The 24,116-nt window shown below is 39.4% G+C and overlaps 2 protein-coding genes across 2 annotated transcripts; both read right to left on the bottom strand.

The window, feature by feature from the left end:
* Positions 1-2,151: 2,151 nt before the first annotated feature.
* On the bottom strand, positions 2,152-7,069 carry LOC104464735 (parvalbumin beta-like). The gene is given in 7 exon segments (XM_010077552.1): positions 2,152-2,177; positions 2,677-2,694; positions 2,697-2,788; positions 3,591-3,720; positions 4,400-4,437; positions 4,439-4,515; positions 7,052-7,069. Coding segments are annotated over 7 exon segments (399 nt in total).
* A 3,301-nt stretch (positions 7,070-10,370) lies between these two features.
* On the bottom strand, positions 10,371-15,173 carry LOC104464734 (parvalbumin, thymic). Its single transcript, XM_010077551.1, has 5 exons — positions 15,099-15,173; positions 13,262-13,329; positions 12,341-12,473; positions 11,980-12,089; positions 10,371-10,673 (listed from the first exon to the last, which is right to left on the bottom strand). The coding sequence occupies exons 2-5, from the start codon at positions 13,320-13,322 to the stop codon at positions 10,648-10,650; spliced, it is 330 nt and encodes a 109-aa protein (XP_010075853.1). The 5' UTR covers positions 13,323-13,329; positions 15,099-15,173; the 3' UTR covers positions 10,371-10,647.
* Positions 15,174-24,116: the final 8,943 nt, after the last annotated feature.

The raw sequence follows: 24,116 nt of genomic DNA, 5'->3' as shown, positions 1-24,116 counted from the left end.
TCCTGCTACACGAGCCACAGGTGGTGCCCTTGCTCTTTGTGCTCGCTGTGGGTGGAGAACTAGCTCAGCCCTCCCGGCAAAAATTTAAGGACTAGGGGAGGGATGGTGACCGCGATTGCCCCAGCAGCTCCCGTGCCACATCAGCCTCTCGCGGGAGAGCTGGTGGTGGGAGTCGGGTTATGACTTTTAGTCAAAGTCTTGTAGATTGCTTTAATTTTGTGTAATATGATGACTTCCCCAGCACTGTATTGATGTTTCCTTCCTTCTCTATAATGTCTTATCATAAATGTGTTATGCATCAGAACCACTGTAGCATTAGCAGATAATTTTGAAATTAAGATGTTTGATCTCCAAATTCAATTAATACTCTTTACATCGATCTTGCAATAACTAATTTTGTCATAAATAGTGTTGATATGATTAAAGAGGACTGAACCTCTGTTCTGGCTCTCTGTGAGCAGACATTCAAGTCTCATACTGACAGAGGGGGGAACTCTGGGCTACTGACTCTTACCCCTGTGCAGGTGGACCCATGTCTTTCTCCTCTGTATCTCTGTGCCGTGGTGTGCAACTTGCCAGGTACAGCTGGTGGGCTGGGTGTGTAACATGCTGCCCATCTAGCACAAGGAGACGGGATAGGAACAGGCCCTGTACCTTGGGTTTGGCGCTAAGGGGCATTCAGTGTGCCAAGTGGACCCAACAAAAGGTATTTATTCCCCAACTGCAAACTAGCACCACAGAACTTTCCTGAGACCTCCGTCCTGCTCCCAAGATCTGAGGCATAGGGCCCCCTCCTCTGGAAAACAAAATGTTAGCATTCTGTGTTCAGGGATGATTTAATCTGGCAAAACGGAGTCATCAGTAGAAGTGGATAAGTGGGATACTAGAAGAGTTCTGACTTAATTCTAGCAGATGGAATACTGTTTTAATTTATTGTAAGTGGAACAATAGTGCCATCAGGTGGGCAGGAAGTGATTCCGTGGAGAATTTTGAATGCATTGCTATTTCAGTAATCTCGATACATCTTGGATCCAGTTGATCTTATATTAAAATTGACAGCTTAATTAACACTCAGTCCTACCATTTAATTAGTGTATGAAACATAATCAGTTGCATAAAGAATGACATAAAAACGTATAGAGCATTAAGTCCTTCTCGTGCCTCCCCACTTACCTCCCCTTCAATGTCCAATGCTGCAAACCTATTGCTCAGGGGGACCCGGGGACACGGGGCAGGCAGAGGGGGGTTTGCCCACGACGCTGAGCAGGGACCCTCTCCCAACCCTCCCCAACCCTCAGTTCCCCCTCCTCTGCCCGACAGGGGAGGGGGTCCACCCCCAGTTATGGGGTATCTCCCTGGCACCTTTCCCCCTGGCACGCCAGGGAGTGACTCCACCAGTCGATCTCCCGCTCACAGTCCCTGATGGCCCTCAGTCTCTCCACCTCATCTTTCAGCTCGGCCACCATGGTGAGCAGATCTTCCACCGTCTGGCACCTCACACAAGTGGAAGGTCCGCCACCCTCCCCCAGCAGCAGCAGGCTCTGGCACTCCCTGCAGCCAGAGACCTGTGTAGCCATAGTTTGGAACAGGCCCTCCGTTTGGGTCGCCACAGTCTTTCTGGGGCAAGCTCTCTGCCTGGTGGAGACCATGGCAAAACCAGCGGTCACAGACTGCCAACAGACAGGTAGGACTCAAAAGCGAGGAGGGGCAGAATTCCTGTGCCCTGCCGCACAACCTCCCACACCCACTGCTACAGCACCTGGTCTTTAGTTCTTCCCTCTTCCTCGGAGGAACGCTGTCTGCTCGCTGGGCTCCTAGGGCCGTCTTGTGAGGCTTCTGCACCGGCAAAAGTTCATCGTCCTGCTACACGAGCCACCTCCTCTGCTGCTGCAGCCTGTTGCAGGTGGTGCCCCCGCACTGTGTGCTCGCTCAGATGAACAGAGTGGATTCCAATTCAGTCTCCCAGTGGTGTAAAAACCTTCTGCTTAAAACGCTGGGGAATGAGGTTTAAATGTTTTCCAGCAACATGAAATCACTTGCTAGCAATTGTTTCTGACCTTCCAGAGTATAAAATGTGTAATTAAATTGTAGGCTTGCAATAGGAAAGATTGTTTATGGCACAGATATCTTGGTCTTTATCTTGACTGCTTGTTAAGATTTGACCAGAGCTTGAAACTCTGAAAAAGAAATAAAAGAATAATAAAATGGGACCACATTTTGTAATCGCACAGTCAAAAAAAGTACTTTCTTGATTTTTAGAGTTAAATGGGGAACTAATGATACTTCCTCTGATAGTCATTCCTTAAAGGTAGCACACTGTATACCCATCATGATAGATTCTGAAGATAAAGGAAGTGTTGCATTTAAGTGTCACATCGTGCTGTAGTTCAATAGTAAAAAGCAGTGAAATTGTATACTGAAATTTTATAAATATACCAATTTAGGTTCCAATCCTGAAAAAAATCTCTGTAGATGAAAAAAGGGACTGACCATCTGTAGCCAAGGGCAGGATACAGACGGCTCTTGTGTTAGATCCTCTCTACAACACAGAGCAGATCTGAGCACCACAGAATTAGATCTGTAACATCCTATGAATGCAGCAGGGCAGCTGCCTAGAGCTAACTGTTAGAAAGTCTTAATGGCAGATATTACCCTGCTTAATAAAGGCACTCTTACCATCCACTCCAATTTTCTGTCTCCATCACTATCATCTGCTGCCAGCAGTGACTTGGTCTCAGCATCAGTCAAAGCTCTGGCACTGGCTGAGAAATTCTTCAGGAAAAGTCTGTTAAAGATGAGAGGACAAATGAGTGAGACGTGCTCAGTACTGGAAGCATTTGGAGTGTGTTATTGGTAATAGCTGTAAAATTCCAAGCCTGATTCAGTTCTTGAGACTATTTCAAAAGCTCTTTGTAAATCATATTGAATTCAATGGCAAAACTTTTTTAACTTCAGTGAGAATAAGGGTAAGAAAGGAAGAGGATGTTGAATCACAACATGTAAAAATCCTTGATGACATTTTGGTTTCATTAGATTAAAAAGACAAAATGAAAACTGACTGTGTAGTGACAGGATTCATCTTCCCTCCTGTGTTGTCTTCCTTCTTTTCTCCTAAGATACAGACTTGTAAGAGTGGCAGGAATTTTTCTAACCTTACTTTTTAAGTTCAAAGTCAGATCTGGAAGATATGATTATTATAGCAATGATCTGGAAGGTAGAATTCATGTGACAGAAAGAAAGATGAGAGAAGAATAGTCCTTTGAATTCAGTCTAGTAAAAAAATCTTGCAACAATAAAAAGCAATCTCTGGCAGAACTGCTATTTTTATCTTTGCACTCTGTCAGTTATCCCTACATGAAACAAGTATTTTCAGCACTATCGGAGTGTTTTCGCATTGTGATCCAGCCTTGCCTTCTGTATTTGTCTTGCAGCTCCTTCAGCACAAGCACACACACACGTGCGCACACACACACACACACACTTGCCTCTCATCCAAAGATACAGAAGGAAAGGGAGTAATTCTGATCTTGTCCTGCATTTTTAGACAATAACACACAGGCCTGTTGGTAACTCATTTTTTTAGTTTACTTACTTCATCTTCCTCAATAAAGCCACTCCTGTCCTGGTCCAGAATTCCAAAGACTTTGGCGAGCTGGTCTTTGGACTTGGAGTTGAGACACACTTTGATAAAAAAGGTTTTGTAATTGAATGAAACAGCAGCTGAAATAAGCAGGAAGAGATAAAGAAAAGCAGTTAAAGATCTGGAACAAAAAAAATTAGCTTTTTGGTCAAAAAGCAGCAAACTGTTCTGCAGTACAGTGAGGCTCATTACAAACCCCAATCCACAATCTTTGATTTTCTGGAGCTTATTTGAGATTAATGGGATTTTTCCATCAATGATCTCTCAAACCTAGGAAGATAAATATTGACTGTGATCTTCATCATACAAGAACATACGTTTGTAAATAGCTACTTCACTCAAATGTAAATTCACATAACTTGATGATAAAAATTGTGCTTGTGTTAAAATCAGCAGGAGTTTTCTTATTATTATTCTCTGAAAAAAACAGGATTTCAGCCTCTGGATTTTTTCATACTTATAATTACTACAATGCACAAGTGATGATGGGTGCTTGTACCTTGGCTGGCAAAGGTTAAGACTTACATCTGTTCCATTACCTTGCCTGCTTTTTCTCTTTTTGATGGAACAAAGTTGTAATTAGCGAACAAGCATAACAAGAACATCCTACCATGTACCCTGGAGAGGAAATCAACATTATACTGTCTAGTTCATCCTTTCAGCCTTTTCTGTGTCCATTGGAATTGGGATGTTGGGGTAGTGAGGACAAAGGAATTTGACAGATAAACTGAAAAGCCAAATTTAAAACGTAAATGTTACCTTGACAGGTCTGTAGACCAGCAGCAATTTCAGCTTCTCAGGGTACCAGCAACAGCCATGTCAAAGCTCCTGTAAAATGAAAAGTAATATTGGGTAGAGTTCATACTGATCTTGCTCTGTCAGCCTTTGATGCTGCCCCATGAGCTCAGCCAGGTTGGATTAGTGCAACCTAGGTCCCAGGGCGAGCCAGGAGCATATTTATAGAACTGCATGGTGTTTTAGGGTCTTTGGTTATTTCCATGCGTTTTTTGTGTGGATTATTGTGATGTCTTCAAAGGCTCCAGAGGAAAGATTGAACTCTTAGTTTTCTAACTAAGTTTTCTAAGAGTTCTCTAAGTTAGAGTTAACTAACTCTAACTCTCTAAGAGTCTCTAACCTGCCACTTAGTTTTCCCCACCCAAGAACAGAAAAAAATGTAATGTAAAATTCTTTTTCAAATGACAGAGATAATTACTTATTTAGACCTTAGTCAAGTCCTCTCAACCTTTTACAGAAGTCCACGGGCCCCAGGGAATAAGTTACTGTGGCTGACAAGACCTGCTAGCTAATCGGACTGATATTTACATCCCAAAGGAAAGTGCATGGTGTTTTAGACAATATATAAGATTTAGTGCCATACAAAGTAAATTTTCTCTGCTTGCACCTATTTTTAGTCTCATAAATGATTTTTGATCTGTGAGTGAAAAAATATCGTTTTCTTTTATTGCTTAATGATAGCTACAAATGGACATCTTCATGGTAGACTGTGGCTTTTAAGGGCCTGATCCTGATAGGAATTACCCATGAAACATCACTCCTGCCATTGCCCTAGCAGTCTTCAAATAGTATTAACACTGATACATTTGTACTAGATATATGTGATATGTAAGTAAAATCTAGCAGAAAAAACTTTTAATTTTAAATCAGCCCGAAGTATTTTAATAAGCTGATATTTAAGCTTTGGTTACCTAATTACAGAAAGATGTAGTTTAGGCTATAGAAGTCTAAGATTGAAGACATTTGCTCAGTATTAATTCATTGCACGGTGCACGTTTTAAATCATCATAATGAATGTGTCCATTTATAGAATGAAGGTTGTGTTCAGCAGCACACAGAGTATGCACCAATTAATGGTAGGGAGTGAAACTGAGCAGTGAAATCTGTGATATTTGGTCCTTTCTTTCTGTACTGAAAAAATGAACTTCTATAAGGATTCAAAGAGTAGCTAAGCTCAAGTTGCAGCTTTTCTCATACTGGTTATTAATGGGGTCCTTGTCTCAGTTATCTCATGAAATCGCTTGGAACTTCATGGCCCTGAGCATGGCTGAAATTGGCCAATGGTGTAAAAAGCCATTGGGAGAACATTTCACACCCACACATACATAAATGTGCGCAGAGTATCATTGTAGATTTAAATAATATATGAATAATGCCATTAAATTTAAAATAAAGCCTAACACTTGGTCAATATAACATAAAGCTGCTGTCTTTTCTCTCAAAAACTATATACATGAAAATACAGATAGATCCTCATCTTGCACTTCCTAGTTTACCTTCAAGAGAAGAATGCTTAGGAGGAGTGCTAACTATATTATTCTAAACCCATGTTGTGTGGTAAATTGAACATTGTGGAAGCAAAGATTTCTGGACAATATAAGGTCAACTGAGTAAGTTACTTTTAAAGGCATTTTATCCTGAACCGGTGGATATGTAAACTAAATGCTCCAGTCTTTCCATCTGGGAATCTGGCTTTGCCTTTGTTTCAGATTCCTGGGGAATAATTGAGGGTATGGCTTGGGATCATAGAGGATCTGATAAGTGTGTCGGAATTACTGAACAGTCAAGAAATAATCCTTGCGAGAAGACCACATTGAGATATTACAAAGGATTTGTCGGTAAAAATTGAGCATTTCTGTGGCAAACCAGAACTTGCCTGTAGATGGCACCAGAGACAGCCAAGTCCAGCCGTGAAATCCCTCCGGGACTACTTGGGGTGAGAGAGAACCAAGGAACTGAGGATGAGAACAGGTTAACAGGTGGGCGTTCATGAGCAAGGAGAAGAGGAAGGAACAGATATTTAAAAGAAAAAAGTCTAGTCTACTAAATCACTCGAATATAAACAGACTAAACCGAAAACTCAGAAATAATTCTAGAGGACTCTCCTTTAATGATGACTAGGAAGAACAGGTTATTTCATCTGTCTAAAAAACCCAGGGTTTACTGTGTTTATTTTTATGCTGGATAAATATTACAGTCTGTCAGGGAGCTCATTGCAAATATGAGATAAGTTTGTTCTGGAAGCCTGGGAGTTAGAGCAGAATGTTAGTATCTAGGAAATACAAACTGATTAATACCTGGTTGTGATGAAACTGATGTGATTTCTTTAGAGTCAAGTATTTGCATGTTCTACTTTGACATCAGTTCCCCTTTGAATTTAGGGTCAATAATATATTTGTAACTGCAGGGGAAGGCATTGTCTAGGGGTAGATTCTTTTCATATTGTAACTGATGTGGTGATGTAATTTTATTTTCTGGAGCTTGATATACAAAACCCCTGCTTTTCTTGTTCTCATGAGTGTAAGACATGCTGATGGGCAAATCAAAAGTTACAGAGCAGCCATATCCCAGCTGTTAGGTAGTTTGCTCTATAGGCTTTCAGTACTGAAAGTGTACCAGAAAGTCCATACCCATGTAACGGTATCTTTCTGCACTTGCAAGCAAAAGTAATATGAAAATTAAATTTCATAAAATGTGAACACTTGAAATTAGTTCATATGCCACAGCATCCACTTATTAAAAAGTTTTAAAATATATGAACAATTAAGCATGAAAATGTTGGGTACATGTCTGTTCAGAGATTTAATCAAGATGTATCTATTTCGGTAGCCCATTCCAGGAAATTAATCCAGCCTTGGCCCCCTCTGCCCACACTGTTTATGTGAAGAGCTCCAGGCGCCTCTGATGATGCTGCATCAAAGATTTTCCACATGGGCTGGCTGCTAACTCAAAGAAGAAACTTTACCAGTCTATGTGTGCAATGAATGTTCTGACATCCCCTTGCCCTTTCTGTGCTCTCTTACTCCTCTTGTTAGAAGGTGAATGTGAGATTTCAAACAGTTGGAGAGCTGAAATTGAATCTGAAGTTTACAAATGGCTCTAGGTTGGGATTTTCAAAGGAACATGAAGTTAGGAGACAGCCAGCTTCCACTACATGCCTGGAGATTTTATCTTATGCATGATTCTACCACTTTGTCAGGACAACCCAAAATTTCACAAGAAGTGTTGGGAGGATTAGAGATTAAACTGCTCAGGCAGGGTAATGAGGGAACTGAGGTGTGTCTGCGAACTCAGTCTTTGGGCTCAGTGGAACTCACATCTGCCACTCACATTCTGTGTTGCTCTTTCGTTGTCTTAAGTAAAGATAAACATATAAACATTTCCTTTATGCTGGGAACTATGAAGCAATATTATACTGGGTAGTATACTGAGTAGGATGGTCTTACTCTAAACCTGAGAAGAGGTTATCAGGGTGATAATACAGGGTGGTGTTAGATCCTTTCTGATTTGATGTAGCATAAACAATTTCTAACAGAATTTTGGCTTTTAACTGTACTCAGCAGTGTTTTGTTTGTGTACCTCATTCATAAAAGCTTGATGCAGAGGATTTAATCCTTACTTATTAGATTGCCCAGAGAGGTTATAGAACCTCCACCCTTGAAGATACTGGGACTCAGCTTAGACCAGTGTGCCCTAAGTGGGCCTTCTGAGGAGGCAGTTGGACCAGAGACCTTCAGAGATCCTTTCTAGCAGGAATTACTCCGTGATTCTGTACCTTAATTGTAGTAACATTGTGATACCACCATTTGTCTCTTTACTACTTCATATGGCATCCACATAGACATCCTTCAATCAAAGGTTTTCTCTTGTGCAATGACATTGTCAAGTTCAGAGAACAATCCTCGCTGTTGCCTAAGAAAGGCTGCCACTGGCTGAACTTAAATTCATTGAAATGAACCCTCCAAGAAAATGTTACATTTTTGGAGTTTGTTTCTTCTGGGTGGAAAATATTCTCTTCTAGTTTGGTTTAGTTCTAAGCATGTGACTAGGCATTGTTTTTGTTAAACAGTCTATGGGCTTTTTTTGAAATTGGGGACTTTTTGGAGTTTTATTGTAATTCCTCCTAATGAAATGGCTGTATGGTTGTAATAAGATTTAAAACTCATCTTCTTACCAGGAGTTACTGTTTAAGAAGAACAGATATTCTCATAAACACAATTATCTTAAGTTTTATGTGAAGTTGCAACATACAGAAGAATTGCCAGATTCTCTGAAGTACTTCATTCCCCCTTGTGGCAACAGAAGGCGGTGATGTGCAGTTGTTTAGCATCTCTGAAATACAGGATAGGCCACTGTGTAGTCTTGCATTTCTTGCATTCCACATGAGACTTTCTGATGTGCAAGGAATGCGGTATCAGGTCTGTCACTTATGGTGTTGTGTGTGCCATCTGCTTGTGAACTAGTGGCGTGATATTTTAGTGATCAGCAGTGAGAAGAGCTACATCTGTCTATTGCTGCAGATCTGGATTGCTCTGGATTTTTTTTCTTCAGCAGATAGGAAAATGAATAAGGTAAAAGGAACCAACAGAGTCTCATCATTATGCAAAATATTTCAGTGCTGCTATTAACAGCAGCTATAGTTTAAGCCCAGATTTAACATCAAAGGCAGTGGTGATAGAATTAGGATTTGTACTTATTATACTTCTGCCAAAACTTCAGTGAGTCTGATTGCTAGAATTCCTCTTTTGCATTAGCTGTCTTAAATCTGCCGAGCAGCTCTCTTACATGCCTGGGTATAAGCGAGCTGTACTTGCCTCACATAATCATCTCACAAGTCATGGAAATGCCAACATTGAATGTTACATAAAAGTTCCAGAAGGCTTTGTTTCTGCTCTTCTTCGAAACAACTGCCAAACTATGTTATAATTATAATCCAGTTTCAGCAGGGAGTATTAAAATGACAGTCTACTTGTGAGCTGGAACCACATCATGGTAGATGAGACAGGACACAACTAAATGTTGGTGGGGAAATTTCCAACCCACTCAGGCAGAAATGCGCAACATCTACTCAGTCTATTGAGCTCTGCCTTTAACCATGAACATTATTTACTTTGTCGATTAATGAAGACAATGCTATAACTAGCTCTGAATCCTGTAAGACATTTACCAAAGGAAAGACTAGTTCTTAGTAATTTTCAGACTTAAGAAAATTGATAATATTATAGATTATCTAGATGATTATTCATTGTAATAAATGAAAGAATTGAGCAATGGTCACTATTCAGTAATGTAATAGAGTTTCCCAGTAATCAAACAGCAAGACTGGCTGTTGTTTCATCTGTAGGAAACACCGATATTCACACACCTGGCAAAGTATTATTGTTTTGTAGGTGTTAAGAGATAATAAGCAATGTTTTCATGATTCACAGAAAAACCTCTGGGCCTGTGGCCCATGTTGTCAGGGGATTGTGATTTGTGGCAGTGTCAGAGATGGGATTAGACCCTTCTCCTCTATCTTACAGCTGCCTTAGATTTCATGAAAGATAAATCTTCTTAAGGGAGAGTTACATTTTAGGCCATAAACACTTTCTGATGATACATGCTGTAGCCTAGTACTTAATTTTGTAAAATTACCCACAAAATTATTCCATGCTTTGAGCTATGTGTCAGCGCCTCTAAATTTTTTTTCTCAGGATTGGCACTTAATATAAATTATTTTTAGCTATCTTGTTAGCATTGCTTTTTCTCAAGGATCAGAATTAAGCAGAAATAAAACTCAATGAAATCAGTACAATTAAGCCTTAAAAGACGTCATACTGTTTAAGATCATCAAAACTGTGTCAGGCCAGTCAGCATGGTTAAGTAGGAGGATGGAAAACCTAAACAAAATTTAAAAATCAGCTTTCCCCCCGCGTTGTTTGGCTTTTTAACAAATTTTTTTTTCTCCCCTCTTCCAGCAACAATTTCAATACTATGTGTGGTTGAAAAATCACAAAGTGCCTTCTTTAGAGTGAAAATGTGACAATACCACGTGACCAAAATATCTGTACGTTGCAAGATTTCTCAGCCATCCAGTGTGTGACCTTGATGTATGGGGAAATGTTAATGCCTGAAACAATATGAAAACGTACAAACACAAGCTGAGTGTGAAGTGCTTGTTGGACGAGGTAATTGGAAGAGTCAGTCCAAGGTTGCCTTTGGTCTGATGCTGTTTATGCCTTCACCAGAGACTGGAATTCTGTCAAGGAAGAAAATGAGAAAGGCAGGGAATAAAGCTAGATAAAAGTGGCTTTTAACATCTTTAGAAAAGATAGATAAAAATGCCTTAATCTCTTAGCCATGGAGGGCTCCCAAAGTTATTATAACACTGCACAAGCTACTTCTAAACTGAGCTTCTGGAGGCGTAACAGATTTTTCACTCCTTAAAAAGAGTAAGAGCAGAGCGGAGGAGTGCATCTGTAAATTCATTGTGGGAAATCCTGAGTTGAAGATAAACTATCTTTAACCCGTTACAAACTCTGATAATAGCCAAGGAAGCAGAGAGTGAATTAGGTCAAGCCTGTAGCTTTCACTCTGAGGGATTATTTGGTGGTGTTATTCTGAAGAAAAAAATATCAGTAGTGATGTGATTTTGGAATGGGAGATTCAATGGCTAAGGACTAAGATCTGCATAATATAATGCCCTGTTTGGGGCTCATAAACAGAAGCTGCAAAAGCTGCTGCTAAAGCAAATTCCTCCAACAGTGTATCTCTCTCTCCTCCCAAACTCTGGCTAAGATTAGCACGTGTGTCTGTTAGAGTTATTGCCACCTGTCCTAGTTCGGCTGAGACAGCCCTGTTTTCAGTGACTTCATCTCTAATATATGATGCATAATGTCCTATTTTCCTTCGCTGCAATTTCTAAAAGAAATATCCTGGCCAGTTCACATCATCCCAGTGAGATTTTCTTCAGGAATTTTATTTAGTTTCTTGTAGAAGGACTGTCCAGTGAAATCTGCACTTATCAGATAATTCTCCAGCACAAAAGTCTGTTGCATCGCAGCAGTTCTAGATCTAAAAAACAATACCAGTCTTATCTGACATTACTGAATTAACTACTCAGTAATATTGGCCAACCTTTGATAGCGGTAGATGAACAAATAAGTTTGTGTAGGTGGAAGTGTGTTTAAAAATGAAAATGTCGTATGGCCAGAAGTGCAGAGCATCCACTGCCGAAATGGAAATTCAAAGAATGAACAGGCAGGTGTTCAGGATGTTTTAGAAATCTGTCACACTGAATCTGTGGATCAGACACATGGCATAATTAACCCCAAAGCTGTTATTGATTGGAAGAACAGGCTCCACGTTGAGCCTAAATATGTTGTTGCAGCAACAGAGACCAAAGGGGAATAAAGCTATGAAAATAAAAGAGTATTCGCTAGCACAAAAATTGTGTCGGAAAGTACCAGGCCAAAGTACTTGAATGTATTCTTCACACTGCAGTTTTAATGCAGCCTTAAGTGCATTTTAAAACACAAATTTTATTAAGTTTCCGAAAGTCTTACCTTCCACTCCAATTTTGCCATCACCGTCAGTGTCACCTGCAGCCAGAAAAGCCTTGGTCTCTGCGGAGGTGAGGACTCTGGCGCTTGAAGAGAAATTCTTCAGAAACAGCCTGAGATAGAACAGGGCAGAGTATTATGCTTGAGTTTTATTCTTTGAAATGTCCTTGGCATATTGGTATTTTTGGTTTTCTTAAACCCATGCCAAAACCCCCATAATGTAATGCCTGCTCTTATTATCTGAGGAATTCCACACAGATTCAAGGAAAGATAAGGAATTGTGTTTTCTTTTAGAAATAACAGCAAGTTTATTCTAGGATACCAAGCAAGTTCAAAGGTTTACATTGTTTAAAGAAATACTTACTGAAGCTCTTCTTCTTCGATGAAACCACTCTTGTCCTGATCAAGGATTCCGAAAACTTTCTTTATCTGATCAGGAGTTTTGCTGGATAAACCAACCGTGGAGAAGAAAGACTTGTAATTGAAGGAATCGTCAGCTGGAAGAAACAGAAGTTGTTTAAATATTTTCCCTTGAAGTACTATCTGTATTCCTTGGGAATTTGTATATCTTTTCTTAAACATCCGCCTGCTCCTCTTCCTCTTGTTCCACAGTGTAGCAAAAAAAAGAAGATACAGTGGATAATTTCCCTTTTTAATCACTCTGTGCCTGTGGTCATCTATCCTTTCAGCCAGTTTGAAGTTTTCTGCTACGGTGCACGTTCTGCTAAATCAGTCTTTATGCAGTGTGTCACATGCAATTATAAGAAATACTTAGAAGCTGCTACTGTGGCTTACAGACCAACTCATACAATTCTTACTTCATTTTCCCTTAGTCGTTACTTTGGTGAAGAATTTGGTAGAAAACTAAGTAATTCATAGTCTTAAACTAGCTCTTTGAGCCTTTGGAAAATTGGCTTGATCTTGCCAAGGAACTCAAGAGAACTGAGACTGGACATTGCTTCGCAAATAACACTGATTCTGCAAGCTGAGGCTTTTTTTTTGACATTTTGAAGGAAAAGGCTACCTATTTAAAAATAAGTCTTTAATAGGTTTAAAAATGAACAGAGTTAAATCAGCCCTAACTGAAACGGTGGCCCTTTAATTGCTGCTCTGTGTTTCAGGGAATGTTACCCACTGAATAACCACTTGTGAGACATCCTGGATTCTGTAATGTAGCTAGAAAGAGATCTCACAGAGAAGGAATCTAAGGGGAAAATGATAGGCATGTCATCTTAAGACATAAAAATGATATGCATCTTCTGGCTGCAGGGAGACCATTCCTTACCTTGGCAGCTGGAGAGAGCAGATTCAATATCTTTAGCAGAAAGGATGTCAGTGATGGCCATTGTTGAACTGTAAAATAAATTAAATGTGAGCTACTTAGTCATTAAAATGACTTCTCTGCCTCTTTCATGGCTCTATTTGAAGTTGCTGTGACAGTATATGATAAGAGAGACATTATTCATCTAACTGTAAGCGGAGCGTGCTGTAACAGATGTCTGCAGCAGGTGCTTCCACTTGAAGTGGGGTAATGAGGGAGGAATTCTGCATGCGGGAGTGTGGGGCTGCAGGAGGATCTGATGCCTGTACTGCCCTGGGAGAGAGAATCAAAGGTGTCTGGCACAACAAAATTTCATGACTTCCCTGTGGATTTTCCTGGAGGTGGATTATTATTCAATTAAAATCAATATATATTTACAGCATCCATAAAAGATAAGGCTCAGTATGTCCCCTAGAACTGTATCTGTAATAAATGTAATTGGAATTTTAAAAATCTAGTATTATTACCAGTAAATGTAGGGATCTTTTCAAAGAATGAAAATAATAGTGTAGAATAAGTAATAATAATTTTACTCATTTCAAGGAGATCTAAATTTGGAGAGTAAGTTCTTCCTCTGTTTAGTTGCAACAATAAATGTAACTAAACTATAAATTCAGCTTGCTTGTGTCATTAAAAGACTACATTTCATGATAGCTTTATAAAAAAGTTTTCTTACTTATGTTGTCTGTTTTATTCCATGTAGGTGATAATAAACCAGATTTTAATCCAGATTTTGTCATTTCAGTATATTAATGTGCTTAGAACAGAGGTATCGAGACTTAATATTAATTCCTGATAGAGTGGAGGAGGCATTTTCTCCTGATACAGCAGCACCTGACAAACGATACTCTTTGTCCCATTCAGCCACCAACAGCTGCAACAGTTTGCCAACATAATATATATCGCTTCAGAAAATGCTACAAGGCCTGAATTTCTAGTCAATTTTTTCTTGTGAACATAGCATGGATGCATTTACAGTTTGGTGAACTGCACGCACCAGTGCAGACTGGTTACAATTAAAACCTTGAGACATTACTGGAAAGTAGCTTGGTGTTAATGAAAGAAGGGCAACTAAGGCATAGAAAAGTTATTCTTGAAAGCCACGAGAGAACAGAAATATCTTTTCATGAATCTCTAACTGATCTTCAACAACACCATCCTTTCTGTCTAAGCATGGAAAGCAGCATTCCTGAGAAGGAAACCAATGCTGGTAACCACTTGTAGTCCGTGCACTGGTTTGAGATCTACACACAGGTTGCAACTTTGCCCCAAATATGAAATGGCTGCCTCCGTACCTGTTGGTTTGCAGCAGAGGAAATTGTCAGTCATTTCGGTTCCTTTCTGAATATCTCAGAAGATGTAAGAAGACAATGGGACAAATTGACACTGATCGCAATGAGTACTTCTCCAGCTAAGGCTGGTGAGTTACTTTTGTTTTGCTAGCAATTATTTTGTCCCAGTGGCTTCTTATGCAAAGTACTTCCCCCTCTCAGCACTAGGCAAGATAATTTGGAGCACTGCCATTCACCTAATTCTCACTGCTGACAGGATTAAAAATGGGGAAGAGTTGAAGGAAAACCTAAAAATTTCAGCATGGTCTCATTTTTTACGAGGACATTGTTCCTATCTTTTTCCATCCTATGATCTGAATGCTGATCCTCTTCTATGTTAGCTTGTAAAGATGCGACATACTGGAAGCTGATAGAAGAACAGATATTTTAACTGCATTTGCACTTTCCATTTAGGAAGCATTTTGCCATTGTGTTTCTTTTTCTGAAAGCAGAGGATCCAATCAGCTTACCTTTGTGGTCGTCTTGACTGGATAAGGAAGCAGTCTGGTTGGGAGGAACGTACTTGCTGTGTGTCTCCACCAGAGCTGAGCTTGCATATATATACTTTAAGTTGTATACCATATACAGATTTTAGATTTCAGCGTCACGGAGGGGGAATGGTGTCAAATGAACTTGCCGAACTAATCATCTTGCACTATTTTTATCTCAAGAGAATACATATGATATTTGCAAACGAAATAAGATAAGTGGCTAGATAGGTGAAAAGGACAGAGTCATATCAAATTTCTTCTGGTTTAAGCAGAAAATGCCAACTTCTCCATATGATGTAGGGAAGAACAAGCCCCCCCCCCCATCTGATATGCTTGATCCGAGGAGTCAGATGAAATGAAGCACCACTAACTTCTGAAGAGATGCCTTTAATGAATGTTTAAGTGTGATAACTTGTTATATTATCTGTAGACACTACATGTGATAGAGTTTCACCATTAGAGCACTAAACAAAAAAAAAAAAAAGTAAAATGTCCAGTTCAAATATTGTTTGTGTAGCAAACCATTTAGGGAAAATAATAGTCCCGTTGTCTCCCAGAATGTCTGGTCTGTTGTTGTTTTGAAAAAAAAACACAGTGAATTTGCTGCTACAGGAGGTAAAATAATATTATGTCAATCCATTGGAACAGTTGGTTGGAGGAGGGTACTTCGTCTGGTATGTTTCGAGAGAAAATCTTAGAATTCTGCAAGGTTCTGACATCCTGTTTAGTCGCGTATGTGTGAAGCAAAAGGGTTGTGATCTACCCAGCTGTCTCTGAGACAAAACCCCCTGAGCCCTGCATGAAAGATCTTTGCTTTCAGAATAAAGAGAAAAACTTTGATAGTAGCATCACTGCAGGGAACAATATGTGAGGCGTGTCTTTGCAATTTTGTAGCCTACCTTCTGATCTCTTCTAGATAAGTGATGATGATTTTTAAAATTTTTTCAGCCAGCGCTGTCTGTTTCCAAGTGTTCTTTGTGCTAGTTCCTTTTTTTTTTTTTTTTTTTAAATAGCATAGGAACCATTTGACCATCCGTCTCAGTTTTCTGTCCTTAATGTTGTAGCCTATCTGGGTGAAGAGCCTGTCATCCTGGATCTCACTTGTGGCTTGAGGCAGCAGAACAGTGAAAGAGAAGTCATGGATGACAGTGCAAGATGGCATTATGGCCGGGGTAGGGGATGGCAAGGGATGACAGTGCAATTGGCATCACAGCTTCAGGTGGTGGCACAGTGAGAAGTGACAGTGCAGAGACTGTCTTAATGGCAGAAAGAGTATCAAGGCTTCTTTTTTCAGAAGCATTTCCCTCTGAGATGGAAGGCAAACCTGGCCAAGCACTGAAGCCAATGACTAATAAATCCTAGCGTGAGGCTGGAAAAGCAGCAAGTGGGGTACCTACGTGACCTTAGTTCGTCCAAAATTGACAGCAGCTGATGAAAAAGCAACAAGAATCTATTGCAAAAGATACTGTGTGTGGAGGGGGTGGTATTTAACTTGCTGCATATAAACAAATGAAAAATTATTGCTACAGGGATTTTTTCTTTTTATGAATTCTGCATGTGTGCTCCATGGAGAGGTTTCGGACACAGATAATCCTTGTGAGGGAAAGAACCATTTGTTAAGAATGGCTGTGGAAGATTTCAGCTTTCCCAGTTTTCTGAATGGGTTGTTGACCAGCTGACGCTGACAAATTTCAAGAAGAATTTGATGGATAGATATTTAATACTGGCTCTTGTTGCCACTGGTGACATCTGGTAGAAGGGATACAAATATCACTTTCCCTCCTCAAACTCTTCTAAGAAATGACTTTTATTCTACATGGGAGAAAAATTTCCTTTCCCTTGTGCACACACCACCCTTTTCTCCCCCTCCAATTCGGAAAATTGCCTACATAGTGCCAACAACTGATGTGAAGTAAGTAGGGCGTCCAACATAAAAATTGATGGCATGATATGACCTAATGAAGCTAAGTTAAGAGGAAGGCCAAATTCTGCTGAAACTCTTGGACTGCAGGAGTCTACACGGGAATTTGGGCTCTGGTGTCTATTTCAGAGAATGCATTTGATTTTAGATGCAATGGCTTCTCATTTTGCCCAGAGCTAATTCCACATATGTTAACCCCTCGCCCCCACTCTTCCCTTTAAAAATAGCATTGATTGCTATTATTTCCCTTAATGCCTGTGGACTGATGCCATTAGTTTGAACTTTTGTATGTGAATCACATAAGGATGAAGTCTTTCAAAGTGTGCTTTGTTTTCTAAGAGTCTTCAGCAAGATGATTCCTTTTGTTCTCTGAATTTTTAAAGATGAAGTTTGAACGTCAAATGATTTATAGCTGTAGTCTGTTGAGCTGCATTCAGACTCCAGCAAATTTTGGAGTCACTTCTGCAGTGAGATTGGAAGCACCAGAAATCCAGAACACATGCACTGGCTGGCAGGATGAAATACACAAGGATCATGTAACTCTATTTACAACCATTTTATTTTCAAGCCCTACATTAGAGATTGCAAAAACATCTGTCTGGTCATTTTTACTTTCTTAAATCAAATTCTGTTAGTAACTTTTCAGCTGCCATCCAACTTGGCAGGGAGAGGAGCCAGGGAACTATTAAAAAGTAAGGAGAAGATACCCTTTCAGATTGCCAGGTTACCACTAAAAGCAGTTTTAAACCTTGGGACTCAAGCATTTTACTTTGCTCGAGTCTCATTGCCTTCTAGAGGGCTCTCTAATGGAATGCTCCTCTCTTGGTTTATTCTTCCCATTTTCAATCTTAACTCTTCTAACACCTGTAGTTACCTCCCTAGGTCAAAGAGCTGTATTTCGGGTCATCATAATTTCTGTGATTGTTCTATAATATATTCTTGTCATTCTTCTTTGAGTGCTGACGTGACTCATGTGTGCAATAGAATAACAAAAATGCACTAAACAGTTGTGAATGCCTACTTTTTTGCCTAATTTAAACAAGTGTGATTTGCTGCCCTTACGTATGCTTGAGATTGTTTTTCCTGAAAGCTTTTGATAGGGATATCCATAGTCAGCAGTCAAGGAACAGAAATCACTTTATATAAAATGTTTACCCTATTGTTAAATGACATGTGAATGGTGGAAGCAGAATATGCATTCAGCTTGTAATTTGCTTTCGGAATATATGAGGTGGAAGAAATGGTATGAATATAATTTAGTGTAACTGTATTAATGCATCATGCTCTTGTCATTTGAGGAATGTAACTGTCGGAGCGATCTGGAAATATTTGTCAGTGATTTTAGGTTTATATTACTTAATCTAATATCTGTGGACACCTCCTAACTATCCCCCAGTAAAATGCTGTAAAGGAAAACAGTTGCTATGGGGTAAGGAATCTGCACATGGGAAATATACCAAATAACATCTGTTTTATTTTTGCAAACTTGAACGGATCACAAAAATTCAGTAATTTTTCACCAGCTATCATTCTAATGTCAAGTGGCTTCAACCTCTGAGGTAAGATTTGCAGAGATTCTAAGAATTTACAATGTAACTTTTCAACTTCAAGTGCCCTTTTAAAGTGATAATTTACAAAATTTCTTCAGTCATATTTTTCTTACATGTGTAAAGCATAATTTTTAAGCCAATTGGATTGTTTACATAAATCAGACAATTTCTGGTTCTGCATATCTGAAATTTGCAAGAGAGAGTTTCAATTCTGATTCCAAAATTTGAAAGGAATGAGGTCCAGATGTCGTCTATGTGATTTCTCAAGCTGTAGCTTGAGATTTTTGTTTCTGAATTCAAATTTTCTAGTTCACTTCCATTTCTGTTTCTTTCTGAAAACGTTCATGCTTTGATGCAGAAAGAAAAAGGCTTTTTTTTGAAGAAAGAAATGAACATAGAATGATTTCTGAAATTATAGATTCCTGGGCCTATTAAAGCTGATGCAATCTTTCATAAATGGACAAAATACTTGAACCTCGATATGACTCTATGCATAGTTTAAAAATTACATGCAGCAAGCCTATAGAACAAATATTTTTTCTGCTTTAATTCTGAAGCAAAAAGCTTACTATTTTTGGAAGTATCCTAATAAAATTGCCAATAGAAAGGTATCTGTGGAATAATAATGTTTTCTGAGTAGAAAATAAAACCAGTTCTGTCAAGGCAATCTTCTCTAGCTAAGTTGGAAGTGAAGATAAATGCTGAAAACAGAAGTAATAGTCAATACTTGATCTACTATATACTGCTCTTGGGCTACGTTCTTCAACTCCCATCTGATAACATCCCCGAAGAGGGTCCTTGTTACAGGAATTATAGTATTAGTTTGTGTGTTTACACTGCGTAGTGCAGTGCAGTCCTGCTGCATGACTGTGGTTTATAAGCATTATAAATAATCATCAGTTGCAGCAGGCTTTCAAATATAGGTATGTTTGAAATTAACTCAGATGTTTTTGAGCCTGTCTGTATATTCTTGTATGGTCCTTATTACACTGTGCAAACACTGTGTCCCACTAAAAACAGAAACAACTCCTTGCAGTTATGTAATTGCAGGAGAGTGAAAGAAGAATTGGGTTATTATTCATGCATTTCCTAACCTAGCACTGATACTGCTGAATAAAGCAGTGCCTTCAATTCTACGGCAGAGTTGCTTGCTTAGGGTATATATAATTTGAAGGATATATAGGTTTCAAATGAACCCAAATGCTAACTAACATAAAATTGACTCTTAGAGATATTTTTCCTGTGCACAAAGCCCATACCCAGTCTGATTTATAGGTGCCCAGTGAGGTGTGACTGAACTCTGTGCTCCTCCATTTGCTGGGATCAGGAACTGGTCAAAACTTGTCCCAGCTCCAGTCCAGCCTGTGTGCTTGGGCTTCTGTTCTATGGAAACTAGAGTGTAATAAGGGGCCGATGTGTGTTTGGGTATTGTCCAAATGTGGAGTTCATGTCTCCAGGGCATGCACCCAGACTCAGGAACTCAGAAGCATTCCTTCATCCCTCGTTAGATGTTGCCAACAAACAGCAAAGCACTGACAATAATTAGAATGAGGACTACAGAACAGTAAGCTGAATTAATATGGAAATTGGTGCTAGAGGCATAATGGCATCGGATATGAAAGCATTAAGTCTTTACAAACAAGAATTCATTGAGCATTTGAGAGCTAAGCCTGGTTTAATCAAATGATGCATCAGTAAAGTGATTCCACTGTTCAAATATTTAAAGGATCAGCGGGATGAAAAGACAGAAGCAGGCATTGCTCTTCCTGTACAGTGCTGCACTGGCTCCTGAGTAATACCAGTGTCCAGATAGTTCAGCCATTTCAAGCTTTGTTGTATACTATAGAACAACACAGACAGCAAATGTGAGTTCTTACTATTCTTTTATGGACAAACTGCATTATATTCACCATGGATCCTATTAGCAAATTATGCAGTCAGGTGTAAAGTATTCCAGTGATAAAGTCTTTCCTTGAATTGTAAGGGCCTCCATCTGAGCTGGATTATAGCACTGATTGCACTTTGCTAAAAGGATACATTTAAAAAGGATTTTTTTAAAAAATGGAAAGTTCAGGGAAAGAAGGTTAAGTGAATCTCTAGGGCAGGAGGCCTGTCTCCTTCTTAACAGGCTGTGACTGGTTAGCTGGTGTAGCAGAAAATGTCCTTGAACTGTTCAGAAATCTACTGTGAGCTCTTGCTCACACAAGACGAGGCCTGCCAGCAGTAAATGGGGAGATGCTTGACTGCATCTGTTATTCTCTGAGACAACTTGCAGAGTGGCATTATAATACATAGATACCAAATAGGTGAATAAATCTCTTGAGATTCTTAGATCAACCTTACAATTTTTGAAGGATTTGACTTTTTTTTTTTTTTTTTTTAACTTTTGCATTTGGATATACTCTATAGCAACCTCCAGATTTTAAAATCCAGAAGGTGAGAGCAGAAGGTATCTTGCTGACTCCTGAATTCTCCATATTGGCTTGTCCTTTTCTGAGTAGAGGTGGATGGAAGCAGGTGTTAAAGCGAATATATGCGTAAGGGCTTTGCTGAATTCGAAAGACCATTTTGAAAATGTATTGTATGTCCTACACAATGCTGAGCTGGGCTGTACGAGCTGTAGTTCTGGGCAAAATTTGGCACTTAAAATTTTTGCTGGAATGTTAATTACTTTGTGCACAATGTGATGTTACTGAAATTTGCTTGTCATATGAAATGTGAAGCCTTTACAAAGCGGTGCTCCAAAGCTGTTACCTCAGGGTACTATGGTAGGGTAATTTCAGAATACCAAATCCCAGCTGTTTCCTCAAAGTTACAGCTATATAAAGCTTTGCTTAACAGCAATGTTGAAAAATGCATACTAATCAGTGCCGAAGAGCTTCCCCATCACATAACCTTATAATTGATGGTGTCATCAACAGCAGAGACAGTTGTTTAAATTATAAATGCTTCTAGTTATGAATGATGGGACTTTTTGGCATAGGAATTAAAGTGTATGCATTATTAGAACTAGTAGAAGAACTGAAGTCATGCTTTGGAGAAAAGTACAAAGTTAGACATGGCTTAATGTTCATTAATATTTGGGTAACCAAGCTTATTTTTCTATTAAATGTTTAGGTATTACAAAACAGAGAAGCATCCATTCAATAATGTTTGGAAGTTGTTCTAAGCCATGTTGAAGTTGGTGTATAAGGCCATCACTCTTAAATTAAAATATCTGTAAGCAGTTATCTCAGTGCCTTTGTGGATGCAGGCAGCTGAAATGATCAGATTAATCTTCTGTCAATTTGTTCCCTTTTGACAGAGCTAGTCTAGGAAGCTTTCTGAGGAGCAGTGACTCTGATGGATCTGAGGGAGAGCAACTTCCTACATAGGAGTGACCTGCTGGTCTGGGGCGTTTCACAGAATCACAGGGTGATTAAGGTTGGAAGAGACCTCTGCAGATCATTCCAGTCCAGCCCTCCTGCTCAAGCAGGGTCATCTAGGGCACGTTGCACAGGATCATGTCCAGGCGAGTTATTAATATCTCCAGAGAAGGAGACCCCACAACCTCTCTGGGCAGCCTGTTCCAGTGCTCTGTCACCCTCACTGTAAAGTAATTTTTCCTCATATTCAGATGGAAATTTCTGTCTTCAGTTTGTGCCCATTGCCTCTTGATTTGCCTGAACATCTTCTATAATCACCTTTATTTGTGGACAGCATTTAGCTAAGTGTTATTAACCAAAGAAGAACATGGGAACTCATCTTCTGCTGACATGGCTAGCAGGTTGCCTTCCAAAAGGAGGATTTCCTTTGGGTGAGTGGAATTGGATTTCACCCAGTTTTAAAACTAGAAGTATGAAAAACACGATCTGATAATCAAGCATCACTTTCACTGTATCTTGGTGTCCTAATTCTGCCAGTTTTCAGCAACCCCCTCGAGTTTTCCAAGGATACTGTGTAAACAGTGACAAAGGCAAAACCAGCAAGACAGCTCTTAGAGAAACAAACCCAATCAGTAAATGGGATATAAAAGTGCAATTAGAGGTTAAAATGCTGGAACTCCCTTTCCACAATTTCTTTTATGGTATTCTATTGAGGGAAACATCCATAAAGCTCCTGGAGACTGCACTCTGGAGTATCACCTGTGTAGGGATGTTGGCTGGGAGGTAGGATTTGAGAGTGCCGACTGTGGGATGAGACCACACCGTTTGGCTTCTCCAGTAATCCTGGTTAGAGCCCATGGCAGCTTGTGGAGATCGCAGCTGGCGCTGGGCAGCGCAGAGGCCATCATTACACAGCCTAACTGAGCTGTGCAGTGTGCCTCTAGGAAGAAAAATAGCTTGAAATTCATCTTTCTCAAAAGAGCAAAGTCTGTTTTGAGATACTGTCTCATTACATATAACTGAGGAGGGTTTGAGGTTTTATTTTGGTTTATGTAAAATAATGTGGGTAAGCCCCATTGAAATAGAGCAGCGACCGGTAAGTGACCTTACAGCATGTACTTCAAAGTGCAAGCAGTGGACTGTAGGCCAGTTGCTACAACAATTTTACAGCCCTGCTATAAGCAGTAAGACTAAATATCCTAACCTACTTGCTTGTAATGGCATGGGCTTGATGTAAGAAATTCAGAACTGAGCTAATGTAGTTACTAAACTATGTGTGTTCAGGGAATGCTGAACACATGCCAAGCAGATAGAAGAGATTAAAAAACCCATAGAATTATAGATGAGAAGTGTTCACTATTAAAGTGACAAACCTGAGGTTTCTATGTATGTCCCTTTCTCGATTATTTTGAAAGGCGTTAGGGTGAAAAAGGCTTAACATACAGAAATTATCGTTAACTCCATTTAAAATCAAATTAATTTGACTCAAACAATGCTATTCAGAATGATCTTTGTTTCCCTGCACTCCAGCCAAGCAAAAGCCAATCAGTAGGTTTAACTCCACCACTTAATTTAGGACCATTTTAAGTTGTCTGGTGAATTTGATAATTCAGCTTGTCCTCTACTGTTTCAGCTACTAAGGAAATTCCAGTTAGGATCTGCTGGATCAGATATCCTGTGTCTCAGCTGACCCAAAATCCCCATGATGGCTTTAGCACCATTCTTAAGAGAACGATGCAGACTTAGTGACTAACAGACTTGTTTACCTGATCATGGCAGAGGATTTAATTTAAAAGATTATGGTATCGATATTAGAAACCGCAGAATTAAAGGATGGTGTCTTGAATATTCTTTATTTTTTTCTACTATTTAGTGTGATTCTTTAATAATAATGAATTAAGTAGAAAAGAAAAGAAGCTTAATAGATCCCTCTTGTTAGTGGGAAATTCTCTCCACCAAAATTGTTAATGAAAAGCAGAAATCTTTCTGGGACCCTTAAATGTTTTTTTCAAAACTCTAGTCTCTAAGGACCATCTATCTTCCTTCCACTGTGTTTATATTGAGCAAAACTGAATAATACTGTAGTAAGAACTATCTAGCTTGTGCTGCTGCTCCCAACACTAATGGTGTGGTCTTGGTGCAGAAGCAATGGTACAAAATT

This window comes from Pterocles gutturalis, unplaced genomic scaffold (assembly GCF_000699245.1).
Source record: "Pterocles gutturalis isolate BGI_N339 unplaced genomic scaffold, ASM69924v1 scaffold753, whole genome shotgun sequence".
Lineage (NCBI taxonomy): Eukaryota > Metazoa > Chordata > Aves > Pterocliformes > Pteroclidae > Pterocles > Pterocles gutturalis.
This window is presented reverse-complemented; position numbering and strand designations above follow the sequence as displayed.